The 14,619-nt window shown below is 38.5% G+C and overlaps 2 protein-coding genes across 5 annotated transcripts; both read left to right on the top strand.

Moving 5' to 3' along the window:
* The first annotated feature begins 3,068 nt into the window (after positions 1 to 3,068).
* Positions 3,069 to 7,940, top strand: LOC120016654 (YTH domain-containing protein ECT2-like). Of its 2 annotated transcripts, none has more exons than XM_038869530.1 (9): positions 3,069 to 3,256; positions 3,826 to 3,902; positions 4,092 to 4,248; positions 4,431 to 4,504; positions 4,675 to 5,205; positions 5,977 to 6,567; positions 6,660 to 6,872; positions 6,961 to 7,107; positions 7,243 to 7,940. In XM_038869530.1, exons 1-9 carry the CDS (start codon positions 3,229 to 3,231, stop codon positions 7,474 to 7,476), a joined length of 2,052 nt encoding a protein of 683 aa, XP_038725458.1. In that variant the 5' UTR covers positions 3,069 to 3,228; the 3' UTR covers positions 7,477 to 7,940. The 2 variants fall into 2 exon arrangements, with proteins under 2 accessions (XP_038725458.1, XP_038725457.1); XM_038869529.1 differs by having other exon boundaries at positions 3,070 to 3,256; positions 4,675 to 5,262.
* Positions 7,941 to 8,705: 765 nt separating this feature from the next.
* LOC119980072 (2-oxoisovalerate dehydrogenase subunit beta 1, mitochondrial) lies at positions 8,706 to 13,613 on the top strand. Of its 3 annotated transcripts, none has more exons than XM_038822727.1 (13): positions 8,706 to 9,006; positions 9,455 to 9,566; positions 10,041 to 10,076; positions 10,192 to 10,251; positions 10,677 to 10,734; positions 10,865 to 10,962; positions 11,525 to 11,614; positions 11,716 to 11,784; positions 11,856 to 11,942; positions 12,317 to 12,412; positions 12,497 to 12,574; positions 13,219 to 13,338; positions 13,425 to 13,613. In XM_038822727.1, exons 1-13 carry the CDS (start codon positions 8,825 to 8,827, stop codon positions 13,458 to 13,460), a joined length of 1,122 nt encoding a protein of 373 aa, XP_038678655.1. In that variant the 5' UTR covers positions 8,706 to 8,824; the 3' UTR covers positions 13,461 to 13,613. The 3 variants fall into 3 exon arrangements, 2 of the variants coding, with proteins under 2 accessions (XP_038678655.1, XP_038678656.1); XM_038822728.1 differs by having other exon boundaries at positions 8,707 to 9,006; positions 13,252 to 13,338; XR_005463786.1 differs by lacking the exon at positions 13,425 to 13,613 and having other exon boundaries at positions 12,502 to 12,574; positions 13,252 to 13,320.
* Positions 13,614 to 14,619: the final 1,006 nt, after the last annotated feature.

Genomic DNA, 14,619 nt, shown 5'->3' with positions numbered 1-14,619 from the left:
CAACTCCATTCTGTTGCGGAGTATAGGCTGCTGTCAGCTGCCTTTTGATTCCATTTTCTTTGCAAAACTCATTGAAAGGTTGTGAAGTAAATTCACCTCCACGATCAGTGCGAAAGCACTTAATATAAGCACCTACTTCCTTCTCAACATAGGCTTTAAAATACTTAAAAGTAACTAATGCTTCAGATTTTTCAGTCAAGAAATAAACCCACGCCTTTCTACTAAAATCATCAATAAAACAGATTAGGTACCTTTTCTTGCTATTTGAAGTAGGCGAGATAGGACCACATATGTCGGCATGAATCAATTGAAGCTTCTGGGATGCTCTCCAAGTACTCTTCTTTGGAATTGGATCTCGGTGCTGCTTTCCGATCATGCAATCAGGACAAACAGTTGTTGGAACTTCCAATTTTGGTATTCCAAGCACCATTCTCTTGACCTGAAGAGTTCTCAACCCTTTGTGACTCAAATGTCCGTACCTGCAGTGCCAAAGGTGTGACAAATCTTGTGTGGCTGTGTGAAAACAAGCCGGCTTACTTGGTTGTGACGCAGCTAACAAGATAAACATTCTGTTGGCAGACATCATGGTTTGAATGATCAAACCTTTCTCAGGATGATAAATCCTACACTGGCCATGTTGAATAAGAATTGCCAAGCCTCTTTCTTGCAACTGCCCGATACTCAACAAATTATTCTTCAAGTCAGGCACAAAGAATACCTCAGTCACCACATGATTGAATCCATTCACTTTCAGCCTTACATCTCCCTTCCCCATCACTGCCATCTTCGAATTATTCCCTAGCTTCACCGTCTGTCTGTAGCTCTCATTGAGATTGCAGAAAAGAGCTTTATTTCCACACATATGGTTGCTGCATCCCGAATCTAAAAACCACACATCTTCCCTTTTTGCGTCGTTCATCTCTACATAGGCCATTAGCAGCATTTCTTCTTCTTTTCCAAGCTCGGCATAATTTGCCTTTTCCTTTTCATCCCAATTTGGACATTCATACTGGAAATGTCCAAGCTTATGACACTTGTAGCACTCCAGCAGAGCCTTATTGAAGGATTGACGCCCTCTGCCTCTTCCTCTTCCTCTTCCTCTTCCTTGAGTAAATCCACGACCACGACCTCTGCCTCCTGCTCTCTCCTCATAAGTCACTTTCAGCGCTTGCTCTTCTCCATTATGCCTATGGAACTTCTGCTCGTGAACAACCAATGAACTTTGTAGTTCGTCAATTGATAGGCAATCAATGTCTTTCGACTCTTCAATGGAGCAGACAATGTAGTTGAATTTGTCGCTCAAAGATCGTAGTATCTTCTCCACTATTGTGACATCTTTCATCAATTCTCCATGAACCCTCATCTTGTTTGCAACAGACATCACTCTGGAGAAATAGTCAGAGACACCTTCTCCGGACTTCATCTCGAGAGTTTCAAACTCTTTGCGAAGAGCTTGAAGAATAGATCGTTTCACCCTTTCATTACCCTCGTACTTCTTCTTCATAGAGTCCCAAATTTGCTTGGAAGTGTCCTTCTGCAAGATAGTTTCCAGAATGGTTCGATCTATAGCTTGGAACAAGTAATTCTTCACCTTTAAGTCTTTTAGCTTCAGTTCATCGTGTTTCTTCTGCTGCGCATCTGTCAACACCACTTCACTTTTGGGCTCATCATAGCCAGTTTCCACCAAGCTCCAGTATTCCTTAGACCTCAGAAAATTTTCCATCAACATGCTCCAATGATCATAATGACCATCGAAGCGAGGAATAGCTGGCTGCACAAAGTTTCCTTCAGTTGTCATCTCTCTTTTGCTGCTGCAAACCACAAAGACTGCCGCTTTGTTTTCTTCAAGCCCAGTGGGGACTCCGATACCAGAAATGTTAAGAAAAAACTGATTGAACAAGCTCAACAAATCTGGGAGAATGACTTCACTTTATTGAATAACAACTTTGGCTATTATATAGCCTTACAAGAACTAACAGAAAGCAGAAATTACAGCCCACGTTCTGCACTAACAGCATCATGGTAAGTGCATAAAAGAAATAGTCAAAAACAGAAACAACTCTCCCTACTTAATAGGGATTTATTAAAACTGAAAACAACCTAATCTTGTCAGTTTCGACATTACAAACGTACACTCCAGCTCCTCTGTTAATAGCACACAACTCCCCTTTACGAAAAGTTATGCCCGTAAATTCCCTCCTAATCCGTGCTGGTGGTATATCATCATCATTCACAGTGTCCTCATTACGATTGTCATCAACATTGTCACCTTCATCGTAATCAATCACTGTGAATTCTTGATAGATTTCAATGTAGTTTTCTATGATCAAGCCCCCAGTAAAAATCTTGCATAAGACATAGCTTTTGTGGCTTATATTTATACCTAAACCCCTTTTTCTCAGCAAAACCCTACCATAGCCTATACAAATAGGAATAGGAATCCGCTTCCTATTTAAAAAGGATAATACTTGAGACCCTTAAAATTTAATCGAAAAGACCATCATTTAATGTGGAGTGTTGGATGTGAAGTGGGTCTACATGTATGTTTTTAATCAATAATTATTTTAATACCACATAGATTTGGGGGATTTTTGGATATCAAATTTTAGGGGTCTCTAGCATTGTCCATTTAAAAAATAACAATTGCAGTAATAGTATTAATCCCTAATTGCTTGAGCTAATACTGGGCCTGAGCCAGGGCCAAGATGTCAATCAGGCCCGCTCACCTATACTGAGCTAACAAGTTAATTAGCCCATCATTGGGCCACAAAGTATTCGTTGGCCCAACGATGTAGTCTTTTACACTCTTTACTTTTGTTAATTTGTTTACGACTTCGGAGTTCCCCAGTTCAAGACCAAGACTAGAAACGATAAACATCACTGGCGGTAAAGGATAATCTGTAACCGACAAATAACAATTGTATCGAAAATATATATGACGTAGTGCAACGCCTCACACACCAATAGGAAGCAACTAGAGGTTCCATCAAATAACCCGCGGGTGACGAAACGTTATAGAGAGAAGGAAGCCGTGGTGCTATTTGAATCACCGATTTTGGATGACTGAACCCTCTTTTTCCTAAAACCCAAACCCTTGGCGGCTGTTTACTCTGCTGCTTCCTATCACTCGATTCAATCCTAGGGTTACTCTCCCTGTCTCTGAAAGCCTTGTTATTGGATTATAACGTTTGAGATCGTCCCTTGTTGTAGATCTGTCGGTTCTAAATCATGGCCACAGTTGCTCCTACTGCTGATCGTATCCTTCCTAGATTTCTGCTTCAGGGTATACTTTGATTTTGGGTTTTTTGGTTTCTTTTCTGATCTGGGTCGATTTGATTTGTGGATCTGGATCCGGATCCGGATCCAGCTGGGTTGTTATTTTTTTTTTGTTTGTTGATCAGGAACTGCGTGCTTTTGTGCTTATTTAGTGATGGAATTGTGGGCTGTGGGTAGATTTGGTTGTCTTTTTGTCATTGGATTTTCTCTAGCTTTGATTATGATTGTGTTCATACTTTCATTTGCGAATTCTGTTTATGTGTCTGAGGTTTAGCGGTTTACTGATTCTATTTGCGTATGGTGTATGCCTTACCTACTGTATTTGTGATTAAGGATCAGTATTCCGTGTAATTGAATGATTTCATGGAATCGAATGCCTCAGTGAAATTGAATTATTTCTTGTCCTCCTCTAGGTTAGAATTTCATGTGATGGCTTCTTGTATCTGCTTTTCAGTTCTCGGAATGTATTGATGTTGGGCGCTCATGTTTCACTAGGTTCTATTGTTGCTTACTGAGAACATGTGTTTCCTTTACTCTTGGTTCATGTAGAAGCTGCAGGTTTGCTGCAAAATTTATCGCTAGATTCTCAGGCGAAGGCTTTTGAAATTCCTGTGCCCACGAAGAAGGTAAATAAGCAGTGTAATGTTTTGAATTTAGATTATTTTCCTGGTGTTCATCAGACATTACCAATTAGATCATGCCTTAGTATTTTGGAGGAATCATTCATCAATTGAAGCTACAGATTTTAGTGCACTGGAATTTATAATCAACAAATTTATTATCTATGTTATCTGACATGTTGACTTTTTGTGCAGCCTGCTGCTAATCAATTTGGATCTGTCGATCTGACCAATGTCCCAAATGGTCAAAATCAGTCTTTTGAGCGATCTGTGACCCCATTGCTTTCAGAATATTCTGATCCGTACATGTGCTATCTGCAAAATGGATATCAGTCGGCATATTACTTTGCTGGTAAATTGGTTTTTTCCACTTTTCATTATGATGTCGATGAGTAGAGTCTTTCCATTGTGACGGATAGCCGCCTAATTACGTTTGATTGTTTATGGTGTTGAAGTCAGTCGCTTATGATTAGTTACACGCTAAAGATTACCTGTAATAGTTTTTAGGAATAACCTACTTGTTTATTATTGTAGGCTACAATGATACCGGCAATGAGGGGGACGACTATACGAGATATGTGAATCCAGGTGGAGTTGAGATGACTAATGTAAGTTTTATTGATGCTGATGATATGTAAACTGTAGATTGTGTGCTGTGATTATTGTAAAGGATGAACTCTTGCTAACATTTGTCTTATTTGTTAATGTTATTGCAGTAGTGTGGGTATTATTTTACTGGGTACCTCCTCCTTGGACTGATACCTTCTCTATGTTTCAGGGGGTTTATGGGGAAAATGGATCTGTCCTGTTTCACCATGGTTTCAGGTATCCGTCATATGGCCCATATTCACCAGCAACATCACCTGTTCCAACCATAGGCAACGATGGACAGCTATATGGGCCTCAACATTACCAATACCCTCACTATTTCCAACCAATGACTCCAAGCAGTGGGCCATTAACTCCTAGTCCAGTCAATCCTTCACAGGCGGAGCTGTCCACCTCAGCAGCTGCTGACCAGAAGCCTTTACCTGTCGAAGCAGTGAAAAAGAATTCTAATAGTGTTGCCAGTGGTGGGGGTTTGAAGGGAAACAATCTTTCAGTTCCCTTTAAACCAGCATATCAAAATACCTATAATTCAAATAATATTTATGGTAGGAGTGCTCTGCCCGGTGGTGTTCCTCCTAGTAATCAAGATCCAAGATTTGGTTTCGATGGAGCTCGCTCGCCTATCCCGTGGCTAGATGGCTTTTCAGATGGTTTGCATAGGCCTGTGACTAACCATGGGATGACTCCTTCATATCCAAAGGTCAACAACTTTCAATCTTCAAGGAATCAGAATTTCCGTCCAAATTCCCAATTTATGGTATACAAAATTAAAATGGGCATATTAATTTAATATTTGTTTTTCAATAGTGATACATATTGTGTGTGATATCTAGATTTTTTTTTCGTTATTTAATTGCTAGTTTTTGGTACGTGTTTCTATAAAGACCATGGAGAATATCTTTCGTGCTCAGGAGTTGATGCACATGATCAAAAAGACTAAGAGCAAGAAGGGGACCCAATCGCCAACCTTCCCCTTTCCCTGCCGACTTATATGCATGGCAGGGCCCTCACCCCTTGTCATTTATCTTATATGATTCAAGTCAAGGGATAACTGTCACCAGCGTTGTCTTCTGCCTCGTCAGCCAAGGGCAGAAGACACATCTTCGTGTTGTTATCTATGTAGTGTCTGTTTATCGTTGCAATAAAACCGATTATCCATTGAGAAAAACCCGGGAGTTGGTCTCACCTCTCTATATCTTATTCCACCTCCCCTAGCCCTTTTATCGATGTCCAAGTTTAACTTGTGAGTTAATGTGTTCTTATTCTATATGTTATGTTTGATTTAAGGGGGGAAATCTAATTATGCGAAATATGTTATTATGCTTCTTATTTGTGATGTAATTGTTCTCAAAACAGTTATTTTTCCTCGGCTAATGTAGTGGTATCTGGTATGAGTGATTTTTTTCTCTTTATTTTCCTTTGGGCACAAATTTTATTTTTTTATACTGATTTCAATATATAAATGCTGCAGGGTTTGCACCATCCCAGTACAATGTCTGGCTTGGGTTCGGCTCATGGCTATGTGAACAGGATGTATCCAAACAAATTATATGGCCAATATGCAAACTCCTTGAGGACTGGTATGGGAGTTGGATCTGGTGGTTATGATTCACGAACAAATGGACGTGGATGGCTGGCTGTTGATGGCAAGTATAGACCCAAGGGGCGTGGTGGTTACTTTGGTTATGGCAATGAGAATGCAGATGGATTGAATGAGCTGAACAGGGGACCTAGAGCCAAGAGTTCCAAGAACCAAAAAGGTTTTGCACCCAACACCATAGCAGTCAAGGGGCAGAATGTGCCCACAAATGCATATAATGTTGAGGAGACTGAACATGCTTCTGTAGCTTCAGACAGGGAACCATATAACAGTATAGATTTCCCTGAGGATTATAGTGATGCCAAGTTCTTCATAATCAAGTCCTACAGTGAGGATGATGTCCACAAGAGCATCAAATATAATGTCTGGGCCAGTACACCCAATGGAAACAAGAAGCTTGATGCTGCTTACCAGGAGTCTCAGCAGAACTCTGGTGGCTGCCCTGTATTTCTTTTCTTCTCGGTGAGCATATTACTGGAACCTTTTGTTTTGTGATTTACTTATGCCACTTTTAATCTTGGCCTTTACTGATGTTCTTTTAATCTCTCATGTAGGTAAATACCAGCGGGCAATTTGTTGGTCTTGCTGAGATGGTGGGGCCAGTAGATTTTAACAAGAATATAGAGTATTGGCAACAAGACAAGTGGACAGGCTGTTTTCCTGTGAAGTGGCATATTGTGAAGGATGTGCCAAACAGTTTATTGAGGCACATTACCCTTGAAAACAATGAAAATAAGCCTGTTACTAACAGCCGAGATACTCAAGAGGTAATCATGGTTACTGGAGGTTTTTTTGTTTGTTTGTTTTTCCCACTCGTTTCCAATATTAACAGCAGATTTTTTTCCTGTTGCGTAGGTCAAGCTAGAACAGGGGCTTAAAATGATAAAAGCATTTAAAGACCATTCCAGTAAAACATGCATTTTGGATGATTTTATTTTTTATGAGACTAGGCAGAAGTCGATCCTGGAGAAGAAGGCTAAGCAACAGCAGTTCCAGAAACAGGTAATAGATATTCGTGAGTAATAAACATTGTTATCATGCTCCTGTATTCCACTTGATAATTGTTGCCCTTGACCAGGTTTTATGTAGGCCTTTTGGTTTTAATCTGCTTCTTGTCCTTTCAACTTGCATATGCAGGTTTGGGAAGGTAAAGCCAGCCCAGAAAAGAAAGAAGAGGCAAATGATTCTCCAAAACCATTGGAGGCTGTGTCAGTTGTAAGAAAGGATACTAATACTATTGCTCAGCCTAATGGCGAGGTGAAGCATTCTGAGAATGGCTCAGTTGCAAATGCTGGAGATGGCTTAAAGGGTAGCAAACCAGTTTTGTCAGAAGAGACGAAGACGACCGATGGTGTTGCAAATGGTTGCTAGCTTCTCCTCTGAACGATGGCTGTCCAAGGTCTTGTAGATTTCATACGACTTCCTGCAGAAGGCAATTCTGTTGGCAATCCTCATGAAGACATGGGCTGCTGTCTTGGATCTATGCTCTTGCTTTGGAGTCTCCATGACTTGTTGAGAGATGAAAGCAAAATCAGTAGGTTTTTGGTTAATGGGTGATGCAGGAGGAGGCAGGGGTTAGGCTTCCCTAACAGATTTTCATTTCCCTAGGTGTTGGGTTTAGGGGTTCTGTTATCATATCATGTTTCTATTTATTTTTTCTGCCTTTTTTTTCCCTTTTAGTTTGCTTATTTAAAATCTCTCTTTTTTGCTGTTTTGGTCATTTTCCTGCCTTGTAAATCTGGATCTGCTTTGCTTTGGAAGCTTAGCGATGCGTGTATTTTGTAAGACTGGTGAAAGCAAGGTGGGAAAGTATCTTTCTATATGGTTTAGGGCAAGAAGCTGTTCATTGTTGCATCTGATACCTGAAAAGAAAAAACAGAGAAGAAAGTGGTGCTGAGGTGAATGCTCTTTAGACCATATTTTTCTATATCTAAATAAGATAAGATTTGAATACACATGATGATCAAGGGAGAAGTTAAATTTCACTTTAAAAAAGGAAATTTTATTTCTTTATATAATCAAATAAAAACTTTGATTTCAAAGTACTTTGGGGGGCTCTCCCAATAATTATAAATTAAAAGTGTGTCATGCCGAATATGTGTAAAGAGAGTACTTGGGTCCTCCCAATAATTATAATTAAAGAGTGTGTCATACCGAATCTAATTGAAGTTTGTGATCGTGGAAGAATTGGATCGGGAAAAAGAGGGATTGGATCGAGGAAAAAGAGGGATCTAGTCGTATGATATTGAATCAGGGAAAAAGAGGGATCTAGTTGTAAGACATCTAATCAGGAAAAAGAGGGATTGGATCGGGGGAAAAAAGGAGCGAACTGTAAGATATCTAATCAAACCATTTAGAAAGTATAAACCAAAAGATGAGGCTTTTGGCAAAATTTGGATGGATTTCCTAATTTTGCAGGTAGGAATGAAGGAAGACAGGAACCTTATGCTGACTTGTCAAGATTAGGAACAAAGAAAGAAAGAAAGAAAGACGCATACGACATATCCATATGGGAATTGATTATTGTAACTCTTTTAATTTAATACAATTATCTATTTTAAAATATTAATTTGGCTGGCTGTTGGGCTGTGTGTGTTTTACTACACGTGAAAAACGGAAAAACACCAAACTCTCCTTTATCTCTGAAACTCTCGGAACTGTATCTTAATACAGCGGTAAACATATCTCTCTCTCTTCAATCTGAAGAGGAAGATAGACCATGGCAGCCAAATTAAGAAGTTATGGGAGGGGATTGGCTCCTTTGTTATGGAGGAGGGGATTATCAAATGCTTCTAGCTCTACCATGATACAACAACAACAACAACAACAGAGTGGGAAATCCATGAACCTCTACTCTGCCATCAATCAAGCTCTGCATATTGTCTTGGAAACGGATCCTCGGTACCCTTTCTCACAAAACCCACTTCGTATTTTGATCTAATTTCTATTTGGTTCCTCTGTGATTTTATTTTTGATTGGGAATTGGGATTGTATTTGGGTCAGTGATTGGGTTTTTCTAGATAGCAGGTGTTTCCTTCATAGATCACTGTCAGCCTAATGCATGTGCTTGTTTTAGCTCTATGAGTTTTCTTTGCATATCTAAGACTGCATATATATGTGTCCGTGCTTCAGGTTCATATGATACAGATGAAGTAAATGAAAAAAAAAATGTGGGAAGAATAATCAACTTGAGGTCGTCAATGGACCATTAAAATACAGTGTGGGTGTGTGTTGTGACTTCTAGTTTGGTAATCATATTGTTGCAATAGCTGTTTACATCATCATTGAAGAGTGTTGACAGACAATGCTATAAACTGCCTACTTGATCTTGTTGCTTATTTTGTTCCAGTGCTTATGTATTTGGAGAAGATGTGAGCTTCGGTGGAGTTTTTCGTTGTACAACAGGATTAGTAGATCGATTTGGTAAAAATAGGGTCTTTAATACGCCTCTTTGTGAGCAGGTACTTTACAGCCCTATTCTATTGCTAGCCTCAGTGCCTCACATTGCTTCACGCATAATGTGCATCATATCACAAGTATAAAGTTACAAAAGGAACTGTTTTAGGAGAAAACTGCATTATTGCTTAATGGTTCGATTAAATGAAATGGTGTATTTAGTCTCTCATTCCTCACTCTAAGGATACACAAAATTCAAACATGAAAGCTGTTGTTTCTTCTTCTAGATTGTTGATGTTATGTAGTACATCTCGTTTTAGTTTTTTTTTCCTTAAATGAATTAGTTGATGTTCTTTGAACAAGACATATTTGATGGCTATTCCCAATATCATTTTCTTATGCATAGGGAATGTAGGATTAGTGGATACTTGGATTGGCATTCTTGTTTCTATTTAATGTTTTTTCCTGTCATAAACTAGTTTTTATTCTCCAAAAAAAGGATATCTGATGATTTTCCTACCGCCATCTTCTCTGCCTAGGGAATTGTTGGATTTGGAATTGGTCTGGCTGCAATGGTAAGTTAATCATATGGATTGCAAGCTTTTAAATAAACCCGCACTAGACACATTTTTTGTTTTCTTATTTTATTTGATGCACTAGCAATAACTCCTCCCATAATTTACATTGTAGGGCAATCGAGCTATAGCAGAAATTCAGTTTGCTGACTACATCTACCCTGCTTTTGATCAGGCAAGTATTTTTCTCAGTGCTAAGGGAATCTGAATTAAACCTAGCAGCTTGCGTATTCTGCTTGATTTGATGAATGCAGAATGTTGCTCAAGTTAGAATTGATCAAGATAAATTGGTAGACTGTGTCTGATGTTTGACATTGGCTCACTCGGCTTATGCTAAGAAATATGATGCACCTGTAATCCTGGCTGAAGCTCAAGAAACCATTCAACTTGATTTTTTTTAAATTTTTAAAAAGGGCTTGTTTATAAGATATTAAAGTGAAACTCCACCATTCTGAGCTTGGCTATTCAGAGCATGAGTTTGTTACTTTGTTTGAATAAACCGATGACAAGCCAAACTCTAGCAGCTTTGACTTTCATGCACTCTGCAGATTCTTTTCTTCCTAAATTTAGCCTTTAAACATGGAATTTTGTTATCCGTAGATTGTTAATGAGGCAGCGAAGTTCAGATACCGAAGTGGGAATCAATTCAACTGTGGAGGTAAATAACATCACTTTTGTATGTACCCTATTTTCCCTAACTTTTCTATTTTTATCCTTTTTTTTTTCTGGCAGATCTATTTTCTTCAATTGTATCTTCTTCATTTATGAGGTTAGATGTGATTTTGCAGGATTAACTATTAGGGCTCCTTATGGAGCTGTGGAACACGGTGGACATTATCACTCTCAATCACCTGAAGCTTTCTTTTGTCATGTTCCTGGTATCAAAGTACACTCCCTTCCTTCCATGACCTTGGTTCATCCTTTTCTCTCTTTCAGGCTTTATTCCCTTGTCTGTTGCAAAAGATGACCAAGAAGCCGAGTATACTCGTAGGAACCTCTAAACATAATGTCTGCAATCATCCGAATTTTGTAGGATAAAGCATCTGAAATGTTCTGCATCTAATAAGGATGCTACTTCTATAATCTAATCCATGTTCATAATTTTCGATAAAAAAAAAATTAGACGACGAAATTACATTTTTATTTTTTGAGAAATAAAGGACACTTCATTAGCATTCATGATATGAATGGCTAACATAAATGTTGAATGTCAGAGTCTTAGAGAATATAGTCTTTTTGTCATAAAATCAGTCAATATAAGCAACCAAAAGTATATGCTTGTGCTGGATTCTCATTGGTGGTGATGGGGTGAGGGTTATATGAAAGAAAAAGGTGAACAAAGTAGACTGTCGATGTCCACGTTGATTTTTTGTATTTAGAATTTTGATTTTGTAGTTATTTTGTTACAAGTCAGCTGAACTTTAGAGCTCTCTTCTTTTGAAGTATAGGTGGTCATCCCTCGTAGCCCTCGTGAAGCAAAAGGATTACTATTGTCATGTATACGTGATCCTAACCCTGTTGTCTTCTTTGAACCAAAGGTACTACATACTTTCTCCTTGAATCAAGTGACTAATTCGAATACAATTTATCGATTGAAATATCTTGAAAATAAAATTATAAAAACATGTTGGACTTTCAGTTGCTATATCGCAAGGCAGTGGAAGAGGTTCCAGAGGATGATTATATGTTGCCTTTATCTGAGGCGGAGGTACTTTATTCACAATTTTGGCATGCACCAATGATTGAAGATCTGAAGAAACTAACAAATGAAATACTCAGGTGATTCGAGAAGGTAGTGACATAACACTTGTCGGTTGGGGAGCGCAGCTGTCTATCATGGAGCAGGCCTGTATTGATGCTGAAAAGGTAAGTGCTCTTTGTTGCTACTGAAATTCCTTTTAATCCAACCCAAATTGTGCCAAACTTCTTCATCAAGTGTACACAATATTTCCTTTCAATTACTACCAAATTATTACTACAAAATTTGGAAAATGAAGGTTTTGTGGTGTTAACATGTAGTAGTTGTTTAGAAATTATGAACTGCATGACTGACACCTGTAATTAGTTTTCAGTTCCGATAATCCCATATATGAATTCTAAATTCATTTATATCTCTTTGGAAAGTTTTGGTGTACCTTGTGAAAATTGGATATGTATAATGTATTATATTGAGTGTTTTCCTTTTATTGTTCTTTGGACTTGGGGGATATAACCATTAGTTTGACCTTGAGCTGTTACAGGATGGAATTTCTTGTGAGCTCATAGATCTGAAAACTCTTATACCCTGGGACAAGGAAACTGTGGAAACTTCTGTCAGAAAGACTGGACGACTTCTTGTACGTATATTATGTTTGTAGAGACTGGATGTGTCAAATTGGTTGGTATAATTTCAGTTAACCTTTTGTTATCTTCTTATGTAGATTAGTCATGAAGCTCCAGTGACTGGAGGTTTTGGTGCTGAAATCTCTGCCTCTATCGTGGAACGTTGTTTCTTAAGGGTAATTAACAACTTCCTGCCATTTGCTTGCTTTTTTTTTCTCTTTTTTTTTTTTTGCCATAAGCAATACATTATAAATGGTTTCTTCAGTGCTTTACATGAAGTGAAAACTTTAGAAAGTAAGTATTGGGCAACCTGCTAACTCCAGTGCTTCACATGAAATGGAATTTCAAAAAATTATGAGGGCTTAACCATAACGGGGAGAAGTGTAAAGCCTGAAATCTGTCGAGCTATTATAGATATCCCCTGAAACATACTTGTGAGATTGGAAGTATCTAACCAATGACCAATATGAACAAAAAATCGACTCTGCATCACAGCTACCATTGATAAGAAAATGAATTATCATTTTTCTCAATGATGAATATTTTCAGTAGACATGTTTTTAGGTCTATATAGGATCAAGTGGAGCAGGTCTGTTGCTTTTGGCTTAGGACATTTTAGCTATGGGCTAGATCAGGCCCAAAGCCCTGATACTGAGTTAGGGAGTGACTCTTGCAGCTAGCCACAACAAATGCAAAGCCTTCTTTTCCGTAACATAGTTGAACTGAGGCATACCTCATTAGGCTGCATCAATCATCCTGATGCAGAAGTTAAGGATGGTACAGAATTTATTTCTTACAATATGCTTTCAATTTTGGCCAGCTGATTATAAAGCAACTGATGTTCTGTCTGCAGTTAGAAGCACCGGTAGCCAGAGTCTGCGGTCTTGACACCCCCTTCCCTCTTGTTTTCGAACCCTTTTATGTACCAAACAAGAACAAGGTATGGAAGTTATCCTGCATTCATAGTTGAGCATTCTTGTGAAAGCGATGTGTCCCTAAATTTCGATCATTTTTCTTTTGCTGCAGATATTGGATGCCATCAAGTCAACTGTAAATTACTAACACATTCGGTGTTTTGTTGAATCTTGATGCTTGGATGCATTTAGATAGGGGTTGGGACATTCTGGTGGAGCTCAGAAGAGTTGCTAATCTGTAAAAAAAATACACGAGATTGATGATATTACACTAATAAATGCCCCAATCTTTATATTCTAATGCCTGATGTTACAACTCTTTAGTGTGTTTCCTTTCATGATGCAAATTTTTACATTACATCTGGGCATATAGATAAAGTATAGTAAGGACTGGCTGCAATGCTTGTTCTTGAGAGAGATTTAATTCCAAACTTCCCATATGCTAAGGAAATCTGGAAATTACTTTCACCGATGAATTTCTTTCTGTAGGGGGCTACACGAAATGGTGGAGGAGTTGGTCCACAAGAGGACATTGCAAGGAATAGGGGCTGGTTGGCTCCTTCTGATGATGGATTAAAATTGAATGTTGATGGAGCTATCTTCCAGGAGTGTGGAGGCATAGGAGTTGGTGTTGTCCTACGGAATCCTCACGGCAGAGTTTTGTTTTGCCTCTTTGAGATTGTTATAGTGTGTGTTGATCCTATGTTTGTCGAGCTTCTCGTTGACACATGCATGGTTGTCACAATCCCAATTTTGATCGTACAATCTTACAATCTTAGGTAACCAAAACGATTCTAATTGATGTAAACTCCCAAAATTGATAAGATCTTACAATCTTATCCAATCTTACCGATTTTACCAATCTTAACCTTAATATAAACTTATAGAGTCATGGGCTTATGGGTTGTGGTATACTAACCATGTATACTAACCATGTGCTTATGTTTCTTATCCTAGTTTTGTTGAAAAATTAGTTCTAATATATTAACATGATATCATCTTGCACAATTATTGTGAAATATTAACATGTTTGCATCTATTCCACCGATCTTATGTAAGATCCCGATTTTGACAGCCTAGGTCATGTGTTCCCTCCGGTGTCTTGAAGCAGCTGATTTTCGAGACTTTGTTATTGAGTTGGATGCCTCCAATGTTGTAAGAGCTTTACGAACAAAAGATTTCTTAGACTCACGAATGGGCCACTTTGTTAGCAAAGCTAAGTCTATTATGTGTCACCTTGGGGTGTCCCAATTTCAACACTCTCCTCATTCAGGTAATGTTGCAACTCATTCTCTTGCGAGAGTGGC

Source organism: Tripterygium wilfordii, chromosome 15 (assembly GCF_013401445.1).
Source record: "Tripterygium wilfordii isolate XIE 37 chromosome 15, ASM1340144v1, whole genome shotgun sequence".
Taxonomy (NCBI): domain Eukaryota; kingdom Viridiplantae; phylum Streptophyta; class Magnoliopsida; order Celastrales; family Celastraceae; genus Tripterygium; species Tripterygium wilfordii.
Note: the sequence above shows the minus strand (reverse complement) of the source record. Positions and strands in the feature narration are given on the sequence as shown.

Excerpts from the sequence above, each read along its gene's own strand:
- LOC120016654 (XM_038869529.1), top strand. The coding sequence starts at position 3,229 with ATGGCCACAGTTGCTCCTACTGCTGATC. Across the intron at positions 5,263-5,976 it reads GTCCAAATTCCCAATTTATG|GGTTTGCACCATCCCAGTAC; the intron begins GTATACAAAATT and ends TAAATGCTGCAG. Across the intron at positions 7,108-7,242 it reads AACAGCAGTTCCAGAAACAG|GTTTGGGAAGGTAAAGCCAG; the intron begins GTAATAGATATT and ends TTGCATATGCAG.
- LOC119980072 (XM_038822727.1), top strand. The coding sequence starts at position 8,825 with ATGGCAGCCAAATTAAGAAGTTATGGGAGGGGATTGGCTCCTTTGTTA. Across the intron at positions 10,252-10,676 it reads TCTACCCTGCTTTTGATCAG|ATTGTTAATGAGGCAGCGAA; the intron begins GCAAGTATTTTT and ends TGTTATCCGTAG. Across the intron at positions 11,943-12,316 it reads CCTGTATTGATGCTGAAAAG|GATGGAATTTCTTGTGAGCT; the intron begins GTAAGTGCTCTT and ends GAGCTGTTACAG.